General features: G+C 40.0%; 1 protein-coding gene across 1 annotated transcript in view; it reads left to right on the top strand.

Annotated features, from left to right (window-relative positions):
- The window catches only part of MAGI2 (membrane associated guanylate kinase, WW and PDZ domain containing 2), a 307,050-nt gene that overhangs the window by 277,729 nt on the left and 13,833 nt on the right, over positions 1 to 15,488 (top strand). The window contains exon 22 of the mRNA XM_026067739.1: positions 7,848 to 7,986. Coding sequence (XP_025923524.1) covers positions 7,848 to 7,986 — 139 coding nt within the window. The remainder of the gene's footprint in view (positions 1 to 7,847; positions 7,987 to 15,488) is intronic.

Below are 15,488 nucleotides of genomic sequence, written 5' to 3'. Positions count from 1 at the left end.
TGTTCCTTCACCTTTTCAGGCAGCAGGCAAGAGCTTTCTGCAGGCCCAAGGAGGCAGGCATTTCAGATGGTAAAGAGCTGCTCGGTGTCTTCCCTGCTTAAATAGCTGGTTAGCCATAGAAAAAGAGTTTGTGGCTCAAAACTTCCATGGATGGTTGCTTCAAAAGGGACATGGGACACACTACTGTAATTTCCCCAAAGAGGAACGCTGTGTCTCTTACTGAGGAAGCCATGCTCACATACCTAAAATACACTTGAGGGAGCCCAAAACTAGAAATACTGAACAGCTTTGCTCAGGCTACACATTGCACATGGGATTTTGATGCAGTATGAATTCTTGGCTGTGAGGAGAGCACAGCAGCTATGCAGCCAATGCCTAACTCCAGGCAATGATATTAGGGCTTGACAGTATTTGGAAAATTACCAAAATAGATGTTCTGGAGTTGCTATTTTGTTCGATTTCCAAGCTCAGTCTCTCAGCCTTTTGGACTCATTAACAATAATAACAACAACAAATAATATGCAAAAAGTGTTTCAATTATAAAAATAGAATGCCCATATAAAAAGGAATTAAGTGTAATTAATTTCTTTCCTGAGGTTTAATTACAAAATGCATTAATAAAATGACAGAGAGCAATGCCCTCTGCACAAATCATTTGAGGCTGCTTTTATCATTAGAGTTTCTCATTTAACATAGAATGAAAACATGCATATGCAATTAATTTCATTTTGTGCAAAGTGGAACCGTGTACCTGCTTAGAGACCGTTCCTCACACATTAGCAGAGGCAAGTGTACACAAGGCTATCATCAGCTGTTTAAAAGTACATTTGGACAAGGAAAAAACTCTTTACTACATGAAAGCTGTATGTATTTCCTTCTGATTTTGCCTACTTCTGAAATTCTGTTTGTATGTGCTGATTGGCTTTTTTAACAAGACAGATATTAATTACTACAAAATATGGGCAGAACAAAGAGTCTGCAGCAAAACTCACATGTACTAGAGGCACTTTATTCTAATGATTCAGGGAAGCTTTACAATTTTCTTTCTAATTAACCTATCAATAGTGATGTCACTTAAACACTCCTTAGGAATATTATCTTCTCATTATTGCTAGAAAACATGCTGCCCAATTTTATAGCTCAGTTGTTCTTACGCATGGATGGAGAGTCTGAATTAACTTGAACTGAAACAGACTTTTTTAAGAGACATTTCCCATACACACAAACTACTTCATAATTATATTTAAATCATTAATATACAACTTTAAAAGCATTAAGGGGGGAAAAAAAGCATTCAGTGTTTACTTTGCACTTGCACATTGTAAGTATATAATAGAGAAGCTTTCTCTTCATTGAATGCCATCGGGTCAGTAGAAGAATTGGTGGATTCAGACAGGCGTTTATCTCGAACAACACTGAAAATTCTGCCGGGGCCACACTCTGTGGGAAGAAAGAAACATAACGCAAAATTAACATCTGCAAGAGTTGCCAGATTTGTAGCTGTAAAGCCTGCATCTCTTCTAAATACCTGCAGCTCAGGCAGCAGCCATGCAGGCTTCCCAGAGGGGCTGGCCCGGGCATTTCAGCCTGAAGCCCGTGGGAACGCTTTGGGGGTGCGGGGCCCGTCAGTCCGGGTTGCCCTCGGTGCAGCTCGGTGCCCTGCAAAGACTCCTTCGAATTCAAGCTTATTCTACAAAGCTGAAGGCAGTCTACAGCTGCGTGAGATTAAATATCGGCTTTCAGGGGCTACACTTTCAAGCCTTTTCTGTGCTGCTTGAGGATTTAAAGCTTGGCAGGTGGGATGCACTTGTGCTCTCAGGCTATCGTGCAAAAATTGCACCTGCACAGCATGGGAGCTGAAGGTATAGTTTCAGAGTTGGCTAATTCTCCAAGCTTTGGGAATTATTTTTTACGTCAATTTCTTGACAAAAATGAAATATAAAAAGTATAAAATGACAGAGAAACTAAATGCCATGCAAAATGATAATGTTGCTACATTAAAATTTATCTTTTAAAATAGTCTGGTGTTTCATGCAAAAAGCTTTATATCTTCACGTAAGGCAGCTTGCTGAAATGCCTCTTAAAAATAATGGTCTGATATTCAAATGGGTCACTATCCATGAAAGGAGCTAATACCACAGGGTCATACCCACTAAAAGATTTAGACATCCAAAACTCGATGCTGCAACACCTGTTAGGTGGCTGATGCCCTGTTAGATGCAGAAGGAAGATTAAATGTGTCAGAAGGATGTCCAAGCAGTATGCAAGGAAAACAAAAAAGACAACAAGGTGGCATAAATACATTAAAATACAGAGAAAAGGAAAGTATAGGTCCATCACTTTACTGAGAGTGCTGAGAAAGCTGAAATATTCAATGCTTTCGTTGTATCGGTCTTCATAAAAGAAAGTTCAGAAAAACCATATACTTACTATATCAGTCCAACAAAAAGAAATAAGCATAGCTCAGAATAAAGAGAAAACTGCCTCAAAAATATTTAGATTCAAAGACCTACTGATGTTCATGCATGCTCTGTGACCTAGTAAAAGTAATTTCTAGACTACCAGTAATTATCTCCAAGAACTCATGGAGTACAAGAAAGTTAGTAGCAGACTACAGAAAGGAAAACATATCCCCTATTTTCAAAACAGAATAAAATAGACAAGTTCCTTTAATTTTTATTCTCAAAAATAATCTGTGACTCGTTATCAAAAAAAACCCCACCAACACAGAAGCTGTGAAAAACAAGTCTTGTCAAAAACAAATCAGTCTAGTTTTCATTTTTTATTTCTATTTTTTGTTTTTATTTCTTAGCAGAAATAGGGGAAGGAGAAGTTATGAGGCACCTTCTTTTTTAACTTTCAAGACTATCTTGTATGAAATTCACAGAAACAAGCTAGGAAATTGAATGTGGTTACTGACAATAATCACTCTCAAAGAGTGCTCTGAATGGTTTGCTGTTGAACTGGAATTACAAGTGTGGTTCTGAGGAGCCTGTGATGAAACCAGCTCCATTCAATAATTTCATTATTAACTGGAGACCTATTGATAAATAATTGAATAAAAATTGTAAATGCCAAAATGCTACTATTCACAGAATGTTCAAAAGCACTTTAAGGAACTGACTTAGATTTCAAAATTAACTTTTCACATTGAAGGAATCACCATGATAAAATCCACAGAAGGGCACTGTGCTAGTTTTAGGGCAAAGAAATCAGATGTGCTATTTAATATGGGGAATAACTGTCTAGACAATAATATTGGGGGTAAGTAATCTTGGAATTCAAGCTAACCACAAGTCTGAAATCTGATGTGTTACACGAAGGCAAAAAAAGTCTCATTCTGGGAACATTATATAAGACAACACAAGAGTGTTATGTGTAAAACATGGGAGAAATCTTTTCATCGTTTTGACTGGTTCTGCCTACCCCTAGCTTAATAATGTCTCTGTTTTGGGACACCATGTTTTCTGGAGACTGTGGGGAAATTGGAAAGAATGCAGAAGAGAAATACAGAGAAAACATGATCTGTGAAATAAAACTAAAGGAACAGACTTCTGAACATGAAAAGAGAGTAGTGTGGATACAAAATAATAGCAGTCTTGTTTAGAAAGGTGATTAGTAAATGCACTTATAGCAGTCAGTTGTTTTCCGTACACACTATGGGAAAGAAGAGTTCATCAGTGTCCAGTGACAGGACAAGAGGGAATGGGCACAAGCTGAAATACAGGAAATTCCACTTAAACATGAGAAGAAATGTGTTTACAGTGAGGGTGGTCGAACACTGGACCAGGTTGCCCAGAAAGGTTGTGGAGGCTCCATCCTTGGAGATACTCAAAACCCAACTGGACATGGCCCTGAGCAACCTGCTCTAGGTGACCCTGTTTGGGTGGGGGGGGGACTAGAGGACCTCCAGAGGTCCCTGCCAACCTCAACCATTCTGTGATTCCACCACAATTTGCAGCAGAAAAATACCTAGTAAGGCTATGAAACTAAACAAATTTGAGGAGGCTAAGGAATCCCTTTCAATGGATGTTGAACAAGCTTTTTTTTACAGATGGTCCAGATATAATTGCTCCTGCCATGCTGCAAGGAATTGGGTTCTTTCAAGGCCTGTTTCTATACTTACCCTTACCTTGCCCTTACCTCTCTCTCACCTAGGTGTATCTTCAGTATCTGGGCATATCCAATCTCTTCTTAAACAACCACTGGATTAAAAAAAGTCAGAAATACCCAGGAAGCAAAACTCCAGGTCTTTCCCCCTCCCCAGTGAATGACCTGCACTAGCCGTGTGTGCATGTGTGTATGCAAGATCTTTCAATAAATACGAAGGAAGGTCAAGGGTCTCAAAAGAAACTTTTGGTCTGTGACAGGCCTATTGCTTTCTGAAAATAGCTAGCTGAACAGAGAGAGAAAGAGACAGAGCAAGTGAGAGAGAGAGCATTTTAATGCCCAGACCTAGGGAAAGTACATAGCATGATTTCATCCCATATTAAACATCAGAGAATCCACTTGGTGAGGGGAAGGGGAGGTTAGAAATGCTTAACTGCAGAAAAAGCAAGAATAGGAAGTCACACCTTGTTAGACACATGGGAATCCACTCCTTGGTCCAGGTTTCTCTTTTGTATGAATTCCCCAGATATAAGAGTGCAAGTTCCAATTGATGCTTTTCTCAAGGTAAGAGTGCTTATAACATTTATCTTCCACATTTTCTTCATCTAATCAGAGCTGAGCCTGTGCTGCAAATGCAGTCTAATTCAGTTATACATCAGTCAGCCACAAGACACAAATGCATAGAAAACAGTTAACTCACTGCTCCTGCAACTATTTCTTTTCAAGCTGGTCTCAAACCTTCTGATGTAAATTTCAGAGTATCTAATTTTTGAGAACTTGTTTCTCTTCTCCCTCGCTCACTCACATAACCAAGACACTTGGGTTTTTTAAGTTTTCCAAGGTTATTTATGCATAAGATTTTATATTAAAAAAGAAACTATCAAAGCAGCTACATGCTGCCTATAGAGAAAAAATATTTTAATCCACTGAAATACAGAAAAGGTTATTTTAATACAAGATAGTTCCTGCATAATGACCAATAAGAACAGAAGAAAAGCAGACAGCAAGGGAAAAATGTGATATTAACTTAACCTTTTTACATATTAAACTGTATTAAAATCTCTTTCTATCTTTCTGCTCGGGAGTGCAGAGGATTTTATTTGAAGGACTGTGCGTGCTCTGAACAGCTTTCATCAGTACTCATTTTAAAGACTATTTATCAAGGAGTGTTAAAAACACCTCCTTCATTTGATCTAATCTGGCATTTATTCTCCCAAAACATGCTAACAAGATCATTTTATATACCTTCTGCAAAACATGGTATATCCAGGCAACAGGGCACAAAAAAGAGCTGTCTTTAAGACTTTGGAATTTTTGAGTATACTTTCATATGTGTTTAGCCTGGCCTGGAAAATTATGTTTAAACTTTTCTACTAGGCTTTAATTGCTTCATGACATTTAGAAGTAGTTTTTCCCAGATAGGCTGAATTTGTTTTGTATTTTGTCTTAGTAGTATTCTTGTGGGGAAGGTGCTATAAATCCATCTTCTGTCTTTGCACGGCAGAAGTGGTAGGGAGAGTTTCTGGTTTGGCCCCTGGTGTTTGCAGAGACCACGTCCTGCCACGACTCTAAAGGCTGAGCTGTCAGGATAATGCAAACAGTTCCCTCCGAACAAGCCCATGGAGATGTTTACTTAACCAAAGAGCACCTGCGCGGCCTTCCAGTGTGGCCTGGAGGTCATCATTAGCATCTACAAGTGCATTTTGCACGGTACAGGACAACCAAATGCATTTCTCTTAGCAGAGAAAATCCTCTCAGAAAGAAATACGCATTGCAGAAGTATGGCTTTTCTCCTCAAAATAATCACTTCTTTTTTTCTCCACTGCTCAGTGTGCAGCATTTATAAAGCATGAGAGCTGGGCTGAGAGGTTTTATTCAGATCAATGAGTTTTTAGTTAAGTAAAGTCCTGGAATAGATTGCTTTTAGTATCCTGGGAGAGTTCTGAAAATAGGCTACAACTCCTATTGACAAGGTATGAATTCCTATTGAAAAACACTGACTATAATGCTTTTAGTAGCATTCTTTCTGTCTCTGAGCAAAAGTAGAAACTAGATGACTTCTTGACATCCCTTCCAGTTTTCTTTGATGCCATGAGTCTTGTTGACACTTCATATTATGCACATTTATTTGGTAAATACTATATTTCAGACTCAGAAAGAAAGGAAAGCCTCTGAAGGATTACACTTCTAGTTGACAGAAGTACGATAGTTACAAAGAAAACAGAAAACATTTCAATGTCCAAGGCTATCAAAGAGCTGGTTTTGTCAGGTCAGGCTTGCAAGATGAAAAGGAAGTGCCCATCATCATGAAATATTTATGGTCTCTTTGAAAGCCTTTCTGTGATGGATGCGGTAGTGTTATGTTAAGGCATGGGCTATGCACAGTTCCTCCCACTGTGAGGTAGCCCTCAATGCAGGCCAAGACTGGTGTGATCCTGCTGAGCAGATGTGCTCCTCTGGCACGGACAAACGTGCTCCCCGAGCCTGCCCCACTGGGCTCCTCATGCTCCCCTCACAGCACTGCTTGGCAGGACCCCACCGGGCTCCTCGTGCTCCCCTTGCAGCCCCATCACCGGGAAATCAGCCCTGGGTCTGGGCCCCCACTGAGGTTGTCCCCTGATGCACCTGTCTTGAAGGCTTCACCAGTGCAGCTGCAAAACGTTAGCTCTGAAGGCTCTTGTACTGCTAATTCAGTGCTCACCTGCTACTTCACTGTGTTGCTGATTTAACTGTTTTGCCAAACAAGTGGGTGGTAGGGATATTCCAGCGTCAAGCTGTACAGCTGTTGCTTTCTACATAGTCTCTCTGCCATGCTGACCAGCTGCAGTGAAAAGTAATCACTCCCCTCTGCATTGAGAAGGTTTCTAGCATCTACAGCCAGCTCTTCTCACTAAGAGAAAGGTAATAGATGAGCAGAACTGAACCATCACGGTAGAGGAAGATAAGGGTGGAAGGCAGATACAGACATCAATGCCCCAATTTACAGCTATAGAAATAGAGGTAGAAAAATAATGAATCTAACTCTGACTGGGCAGCCAGCTGGGAGACCAGTGGCAGCAATCTGTAATGAGAGCTCTGGAGATTGCTCTTCTAACTGGACACCTCAGCCTCAGGCTGTGCTTGCTTGGAGTAAGAAACATGTACGGATACATAGCTCAAAACATGCTCTTGTAAGAACTCTTAACAAATCTGCTTGAGCTGTGCAATGACTGTCATTGCACAGATCACTAACCTTTCTTTGTTTAATAGTTTTCTTCATAAGAGCTCTTAATTTGGTATGAAACTTTTCTGTCAAGATTTGGACATTGAAATGATGGACCTGGGTAATTATACTATGAACCATTATACTATGAACCTTTCTCTTCCGTATGAAAACAGCAAATCAAATGCAGCAACAGTCTTTTCAGGTCTATGCAATACTGTAAGTTAAAGCGTAGCACAGATAATGTGTTTCCAGTGATTACAACAATATCAAGCAATTCAAAAGACATGAGACAAGTTACAAATGCATTACACTGATTTTAGCAGAAGATGAGCAGCATTTGATGTACCACACTCAGAATCCATTTTGGAGATTATTTAATCTGCCAGTAATATCCTTCACACAGACAGGAACAAATTTACCTTGATGTGTCTGTCTGTCATTCCAGTCACCTGTGATCCATTGACTATGTCTCTTTCTGAAACAATCATTTTACTGCAATTCTATCTGACTCAATATTCTTCTCACCTGACAGGTAGGAGATCAAATAATTGAAATCAATGGAGAAAGCACAAGGGACATGACACATGCCAGAGCAATAGAGCTAATCAAGTCTGGTGGCAGGAGAGTGCGACTGTTGTTGAAACGTGGAACAGGCCAGGTCCCAGAATATGGTGGGTTTTTAATCCTTATATTTTTCCATGTGCATGAACCTATATAAATTAGTTATATTGCTTTTGTGCTAAGTAGCAATTGTAGATTTATATGTTGTAATGTGCTGGGGCACATTAAGTATGGACTTAAGTGCTTACCTGATTACAAGTGGATTTATTCACATGCTTAAGTGCTTTCTTGACTCCAGACCGTACATGTGTGTACATCACTGTCCTCTACTACCGTCCTGACACAGGCAATGGCTTATAACATGGGCATTGGAGGAAGCACTTTGAACTCTGTAGGGGCATCTCTGAGTGTGCTGGGAGTTGCTGATACATTCATAAACTGTGCTGGTTTCCTTCTATTGGTACTTCTCTGCACATTTTGAATCACAGCAGCTAATCTTGTTGCTATAAAATTGAGTGGCTCAGGACTAAACTCAAAGCATTAACGTTAGTGCATTTCTTTGGCATCCTCACCCATTACGTTATCTCAGACAATTTACACAGATGATAAAGCAGAAGCCAACTCTGAATAAAAAAGGATACCATTCATTCCGATGAGAAAACATGATCTGCTCATCTTACATTTTATTTCAAGAGGACTTCTGGGACTTCCAGCATCATTTCCCATGAGGATCAGAAATTGCAGTAGCATATGAAAATGCAAAGTAATACTTAGTCTTAAATGTAGGTTCAGCTCTTTATTATCAACATAAACTCATTATCTTTGTTGTAGACAGTAAAGTCAGTGCTACTGAAAGTCAGCATTTTGCCAGCTGTGGGTATATGCGATAACTGCATCATTTTTTACTCTAAACTACAACTAATTCTCTGGCTGAGGCAGTGCTTGGGATAGTGTATGTTGGGTTGCTACCAGCAGTCAGGCATTTCTGAATAAGGGCAGCAAGGATGGGTCATAGCATGTTCAGTCTGGGTGATAAGGTCAGTGGCTTTATGCCAAAATGGCTCTTCAGCCTCTTATGATTATGATAAATTGGTACTCAGACATTTTATATCAATTTTAACCAACGTATAATCCTTTCAGACCTCCAAGAGACATCCAGATTATCTCCAAAGCTTTTGGAGGGAGAGATGCAGCATTTTTCATGAAAGAACAAAAAAAAGTCCACAACTGATTTAGCAGTAGTAATCCTCCTCAAATAGCAGAACCACAGACAGGCAGTTCTCTAGTACCTTGAAAAGCAGTTTAATCTAATGGGCTCATCGGAGGCTGCTAAGTGCAAAGAATCAATATCCGAATCGATCACAGTTCTGAGCCATTCAGAATCTGACTTCCTTAAGGTCCCTGTTCTGGATGGCACTTAAACCTAGGCTTACTGGAGATTTCATACATAGGTTTCCTTAAGAATTTATACCTTATTCCAGAATAACAAGAAAATGTAAACAGATGTAAAAAATGTCCAGTGTAAATAGCATGCATTGTTTTGAGAAAACAAATGTGCACAAACCTTCCCTTCCCCAGAAATACCTAGGTAGGAAATGGATGAACCACTACAAAACCAAGCACAAACAGTTAGCCATAACAGAAAGAAACAAGAATACTTTACAGGACCATTTAAAACAATTCTTGGAAAGTCAGCTGGAATGTTTAGAGGAAAGACTATGTAGAAATGCAGATTATTGCGATATGAAAATTGCTATAAAGAAGTGCTGTTTAGTCAGATCATTTTCCTAACCGCATCCCCAGCTTATAGCTCCATAAAGGAGAACTAAGTAACTGCTGGAAATCCATGTTTTCCTACAGAGCAGTAGCTAAATAGCAGTAAAATTATTCAGGAATTACTTTATAATGTACACACAATCTACAAAAAGCATCACAGCAAAGGATAGCATTCAAGTATCTGCTTTTCTTAATATAATTATTACACTGGCAGACAAAAGAAGTTAGTACTCTATCCAGTCTGCAAGAAGAATGGAAACAAAATTAAAAGATGCCTGTTAAAATTAGCTGGGGTATTAAACTCCTCCCTAGGTCATTTCCCAAAGCAATGAGAAATATTCTAAGAACAAACAGTAGATGCACATAAAAAACAGAAATTAACAAATAGGAATGATTAAAACTGAAGGGCATTTTTCAAGAAGCCCAGAATCTCAAGGATAAATCAGCACGTTGCAAAGAACACCTGCCAGAATAGCAATGAAAGAAGCCCCCAGAGAAGAATGTCCTTTCCAGGTAATGTAAACTGAACCCAGAGAAGATCATGACAGTAAGCTCGAGGACAGAGTGATACTGAGGTCATCCGACAAACTAGCCAATATTTAATACTTTCTTCTTCATCCCACCAGAATTACATGATTGGGATATACCAAGACTATTGAGAACTTCCTTTATTGGGAAAAAAAAAATCACCTCGTTCTTTGTTTTTAGCAAAAACACGTCAGAACTATTTCTTGGTGTCATCAGAGTGTGTCCAGCTCTGTGGATCATCAGTGGGAGGAGACTTAGTTTTATAATGAAATCAAAGCCTGTCAGGCTGAGTTGGTATCTAGATTCCAGCAGCAGTGTGGAGCAGAAGCCTGGGGAAGAATGCAAAACCCGGAAAGCATATCAGGACTCCTTCCCCGATATTCTCTCCCAGTCTCTGACAAGTGAAAGGTCAGGGACTTCCCAAGACAGCTGTAGTAACTCTGTGTTTAAAGACCTTTCTGACAGCAGTAGCATTCAGAGTCACAGTGTTAAGAAAAATGCATACCTAGAATGACTTAAACCAACTGGCCAAACAACCGCGACATTACTGTCTTCTAGTCTTCAACATTTTGAATTTCCTTATGCAATACAACCAGTTTTATTTTAATTCCAGAGGCATTGTCCTGTTAGTGCAAAATATGTCAGCATATCGTTAAGTACAAGAGATATCAACATTCAAATGATGAAGTGATTGACACCAATAAAATCTTTTTTTTTATTAATGAAATATCATTAATGATAAGGAGGTGATCTGTGAAAGAAAAGAATGTGTATTGAGAAGGAAGCACTCTGAAAAACTTAGAACAGGCTCCTGAGAGGATGTAAATCCAGTGAACACGTGATGTCAGTTTGTGCCGGGTGGAAATTGGTCTCTCTGAGTACGTCTCAGCCAGTTCTGGCTGAGCTGAGCCACTATTTAAACCTAACGGAAGAAAAAAAAGTGCGATGCAAATACATCATTTATCTCAACTCCAGCTGCTGCATTTGCTTGAAAACAATTTCCACAGCTCTCCAGAGAGAAAAATCCCCATGTAGCCAGAAATCCCATGGTAATGTGCACTGCTCTATCAGAATATCCATGAAGGGGCAAGGATATGATTAGTGCTCTAAATCTATAGCTGCTTGCCCAGCAGGGTGCATCAAAAGAAGCTTAGAAAGCAGATGTTTTATCACCCAAAATCTCAGCACATGTTTGCGGGGTATAAGGCTAGCCAGAGCTACTGTCCTCCACAGCTCATCGAGAACATCAGCAGCACGTTTCCTAGGAATTTGTTTGCCAGCAGTGCTCTCCAAAGCACCCCGTCCGCACTAAGAGACCATTTTACTGTGCAAGAAAAACCAGAAGTACTGCTGGCTGCGGCTGCTGATCCTTAATACCCGGGGGCTTCCTGCCAGAGGGCCGCGGAGCTCCCGCGTGGCACGAGTCATCGCTGCAGCATCGCGTGCGCCGCAGCCCAGCATTAAATGCAATTTCATTAAAATTGCAGACCGAGATTTTTCTTAAAATGGCTGCCTGATTCCCTGTTTATACATGTATCCAAGAGGTTATTGACTCAGCGGGAACTACTGGGTGCACAGCGCTTCTGAAGATCTGTCTGCTTGCGCTGTGGGAGCCTAATTATAGACTCTCGTATTTGTCAGGCCTTAGCCATAGCTGTATGAACACGTCTATATTGTGCAGCCAAGCATTGGGATAAAGAGGCATCACTAAAGGCAAAATGTGTGGAAACTGTTCACAAAATCTAAAAATAATAACATTAAAGATTAAATAAAGCTAACAAATCACAGTCGCTCCATCCAGCACTGAGCTCTGCAAAAGGTGAGTTAATTCTAATGATGGATCAGCCCCAGGAAGCTACAGTTTTCTCTGGGAACCAGCATTTTTTAAAAATATCTATGTAGGAAGATCTCCAGGAAAACCTGTGATGTTTCATTCTTAGTCCCAGCAGTCCTGGCAGCTCATCTCTTCTGATTTACTGCTGCTCGTATTTCCTGACTGGAGCTTTCATTTACACAAAGCTACATTAAAATACATAAATATTTAGAAGGATCTGAAAGTAACAAATTTTATAACCAAATAATTACAAGTAGGGCAAAAAGGTACTTTCCACTAAATGAAATAATTGGAAATGCCTCTCAAGCTATTTCACTTTAAAAGACAATAGAACCCAATAACTGAATTATATTGTTAGAGAATTAGAAACCCATCAGCTGTTTGTGAGTTGTTTACAGAGAGAGCGGAGCAGACACTGAGTTTTAATGTTCTTATTTGTTTAATCCTGTATTTAGTTTATTTTCTTTTTCTTTAATTTGCCAGCACTTCCCAGTAATTGCAACCAAATTCACAGTGTTTTGAAATGGTGATTCACCTTCAGTGTTTGCTGTATAAAGCAGCTCTTGTTTACTCAAACCCTTTTGCTGTGCGTATGGGCTCCAAGGCGGATGTGCCTGGTCTCCCAGCGCATTTCCCGGTCCTGCATTCTGCTGCTTCCCTTCTGTCATGCAAAATCAGCCATTAGAAGAAAAAACTGGTTTTAAAATATTCTGGGCCAAAACTCCTGCAGCAAGTCAAAACTCAACTATAAATTTTAGAGGCTCCAGGCAGTTCCCGCTGCAGTTTCCGAGCCCCTTTCCTTCGCCGGCTCCTGGAAATGGAGGTGGCCTCCCACGTGTTGCTCCGCCGCGGGGCACCGGCACGTGGAGCCACGAGGATCACAGCTCGTGCAGCCTGGTGAGCAAGGAGTTTGTGTCTCATGGCTAGGTGGCACTTTATGGATTTACACAACAGTTCTTCTTCCCTTCCCCCCCGCACCCATGCTGCAACTGATTTTGTTGCAAGACGAGTCCTGGGGTGGCATGAAGAGCTTTGTGAATTTTCCACATGATACTAAATCATGTACAAAATTCACCCCATGGGTTCATCACATGCAGGTGATTTTAAAGAACAGGGGTTTAAGATTCATTTTTGGTTATTTAATAAAGATTTCTGTGTATAAAATGTAATGTTTCAGTGTATACAAAGCCCTTGCTGGTTAACATACAAAAAGGACAAGCTCCTTAGTGAAGGGCATTGAAGAAACTCTCAGTTCATGTTTCAGCACTACCACACTGACTAAAACTATAAATGGCAGAGTTGATACCAGTACAAGGATTTTGCATACAAATGAACCAGCACAGTTCTGAAATTTGTTAAATCCTTTGATTTTTACTCGCTATGACTCCCTCAGAAAGCACCTCAGGATGTACTCAACAGCCGCGGTTCAGGTGATTCTGCTTCTTGACTATATACACACAGTAGTTCAGTCATTCACTAATTTTTGGACTTACAGCATGCTTATTTGTCTTGGCTTTACAGATGTACTTCTTTCCTGTTACATATAAGCTTTTTACTCAGTTATTCTAAACTTACTAAGAATTCTCTGCTCTAACAATAGTAAAATATCTTTGTGTCACTGGTTCTGTTAATTCTAATGATTGGTCCTAGGCTGTTCCTCCCCTTCCTTTAGGAATGGTACCTTCCAGTCTCTCCATGTGCATGAAAAGTGACAAGCATGGGTCCCCATATTTCTACTTACTGGGCCACCCTAAAGACACGGTTTGTAAACTCTGCATGTGTATTATCTTTCTCTAATATGCTTTTATTTCTCGCAACTGTTAATAGAATCTTTTCCAACTTTTTCTTACACACTAGCTGGCTTAGTGGTTTCTAAAATATTGCACTCTTCTTTTGTAACTGAGCTATCAAAACTCCTATGCATTTTACAAAGTATTTTAATCTCCTAGGTAATTAGTTGTTCCCACATTCCACTACTTCTAGTACAAGAAACACAGCTAGCTATAGGCCTGCTATATATTGGCTTTTTCTCATGACAAAAATTAATGCTATAAATACAGCTTTTCAGGTAGAAAACCTTAAATTTTGAGGAGCCAAAGCCATAATTTTCCCTTTACTTATGGTACCTGTCTTGCAAACATATTAGTGATGTGAAGATGGAGGTTAGATGTTGATCTCAAACCATATTTATATGCAGCTTCTTGAAGAAATTGCAAATGTAATACTGAAGATTTTTTGGAAAACACTGTAATGGAATACTCATTTTTTAAACCCAGTGGCTATGCAGAAATTACACATAGCACTTTGCACTTGATTTCAAGCTATTTTCTTCATAAATCAGATCTTACTGCACAGTCTGTTCACATACATCAAACAGGTAATATAGAGTCATGGCCCAGAAACGATACCTGGAAAGGAAAGGAAAAAAAAAATTATTTTTCCTATTTTTTATTGATTCCTGTCATCAGAGAAAACTCAAAAGTATTGAGATGCATTCAGTCTCAGTGCTGTTGACTTTGCACAATGTAGTATATTTGCTATAATTGTAAGGAAGTAGCAGGCCAGTCTCATGCATTGAAGTAGCCAGATTGGAAATAGAAAGGAAGTTACACAAAAGTATCCTCTCACCCTCTGTGCTTTGAGTTAGCTCCTCCAGTATGTCCCCCACAAAATTCCTACCCCCAACACCCAGGCTTAAACTGTGTTTGTTATCCATTGTGCGCGTGCAAATCAGGGTGCTCTAATTGCTTGCTTGCAAATGTTTCCGGTGACGGCTTATTTCCAACTGATGTGTACAAATAAGAATTTTCTGGATGCAGACTTGCCCCGGCCTTTGCTCACACAAAACTAGGCTGGTCTAGGGGCACCTGACACCTGGCACCAATGCAGTTCGAGGGTGCGTGCTGCACCCTGGCCTCTCAGCGTCGCAGGCTGCTCTGAGCCCTCCTAGCGACAGAGAAGTTTCTGCCCAGTGTAGAAATCTGAATTGCCCCCTTCCTTGAAGTCCTTCTCGCCGTGCTTCTGCTTTGCTCTCCTTAGCACTTGAAGGAAAGTAATTCAGAGAGAAGAGGAGGTTAGAAGTCTGTATGGGGTAGTGGTATTAGGGGCAGCTTGCAAGTCTCAGTTGTCGAGCACAGGAAGTTCAGTGACCTGCGGTTCCACCACAAGTGCTATACATTTATAACCATAACTTTGTATTTATTGTCTTCACTTTTCCTCTTATAGCACAACAGACAGCGGAAATAAATCTTTCTTCCTGAAATAAATAGCCATTTCCACCCTATACGGATACAGCTTGAGCCAGTTCTGCACAGTACCGCAGCAGTGAATGGTGCTCTGATTATTTACTTGGCAGGGAGTTTTGGAACAAAACTTTTTTCCCAGTAAAGCTATATCCAGAAAAATCAAAAGTAATTTAGTTTGGGTCAACACCAAAAATCAAAATATTTTAACTGATATAAAAGTATTATCAGG

The sequence above is a fragment of the Apteryx rowi genome, unplaced genomic scaffold (assembly GCF_003343035.1).
Source record: "Apteryx rowi isolate R43461 unplaced genomic scaffold, aptRow1 scaffold_261, whole genome shotgun sequence".
Classification (NCBI taxonomy): domain Eukaryota; kingdom Metazoa; phylum Chordata; class Aves; order Apterygiformes; family Apterygidae; genus Apteryx; species Apteryx rowi.
Note: the sequence above shows the minus strand (reverse complement) of the source record. Positions and strands in the feature narration are given on the sequence as shown.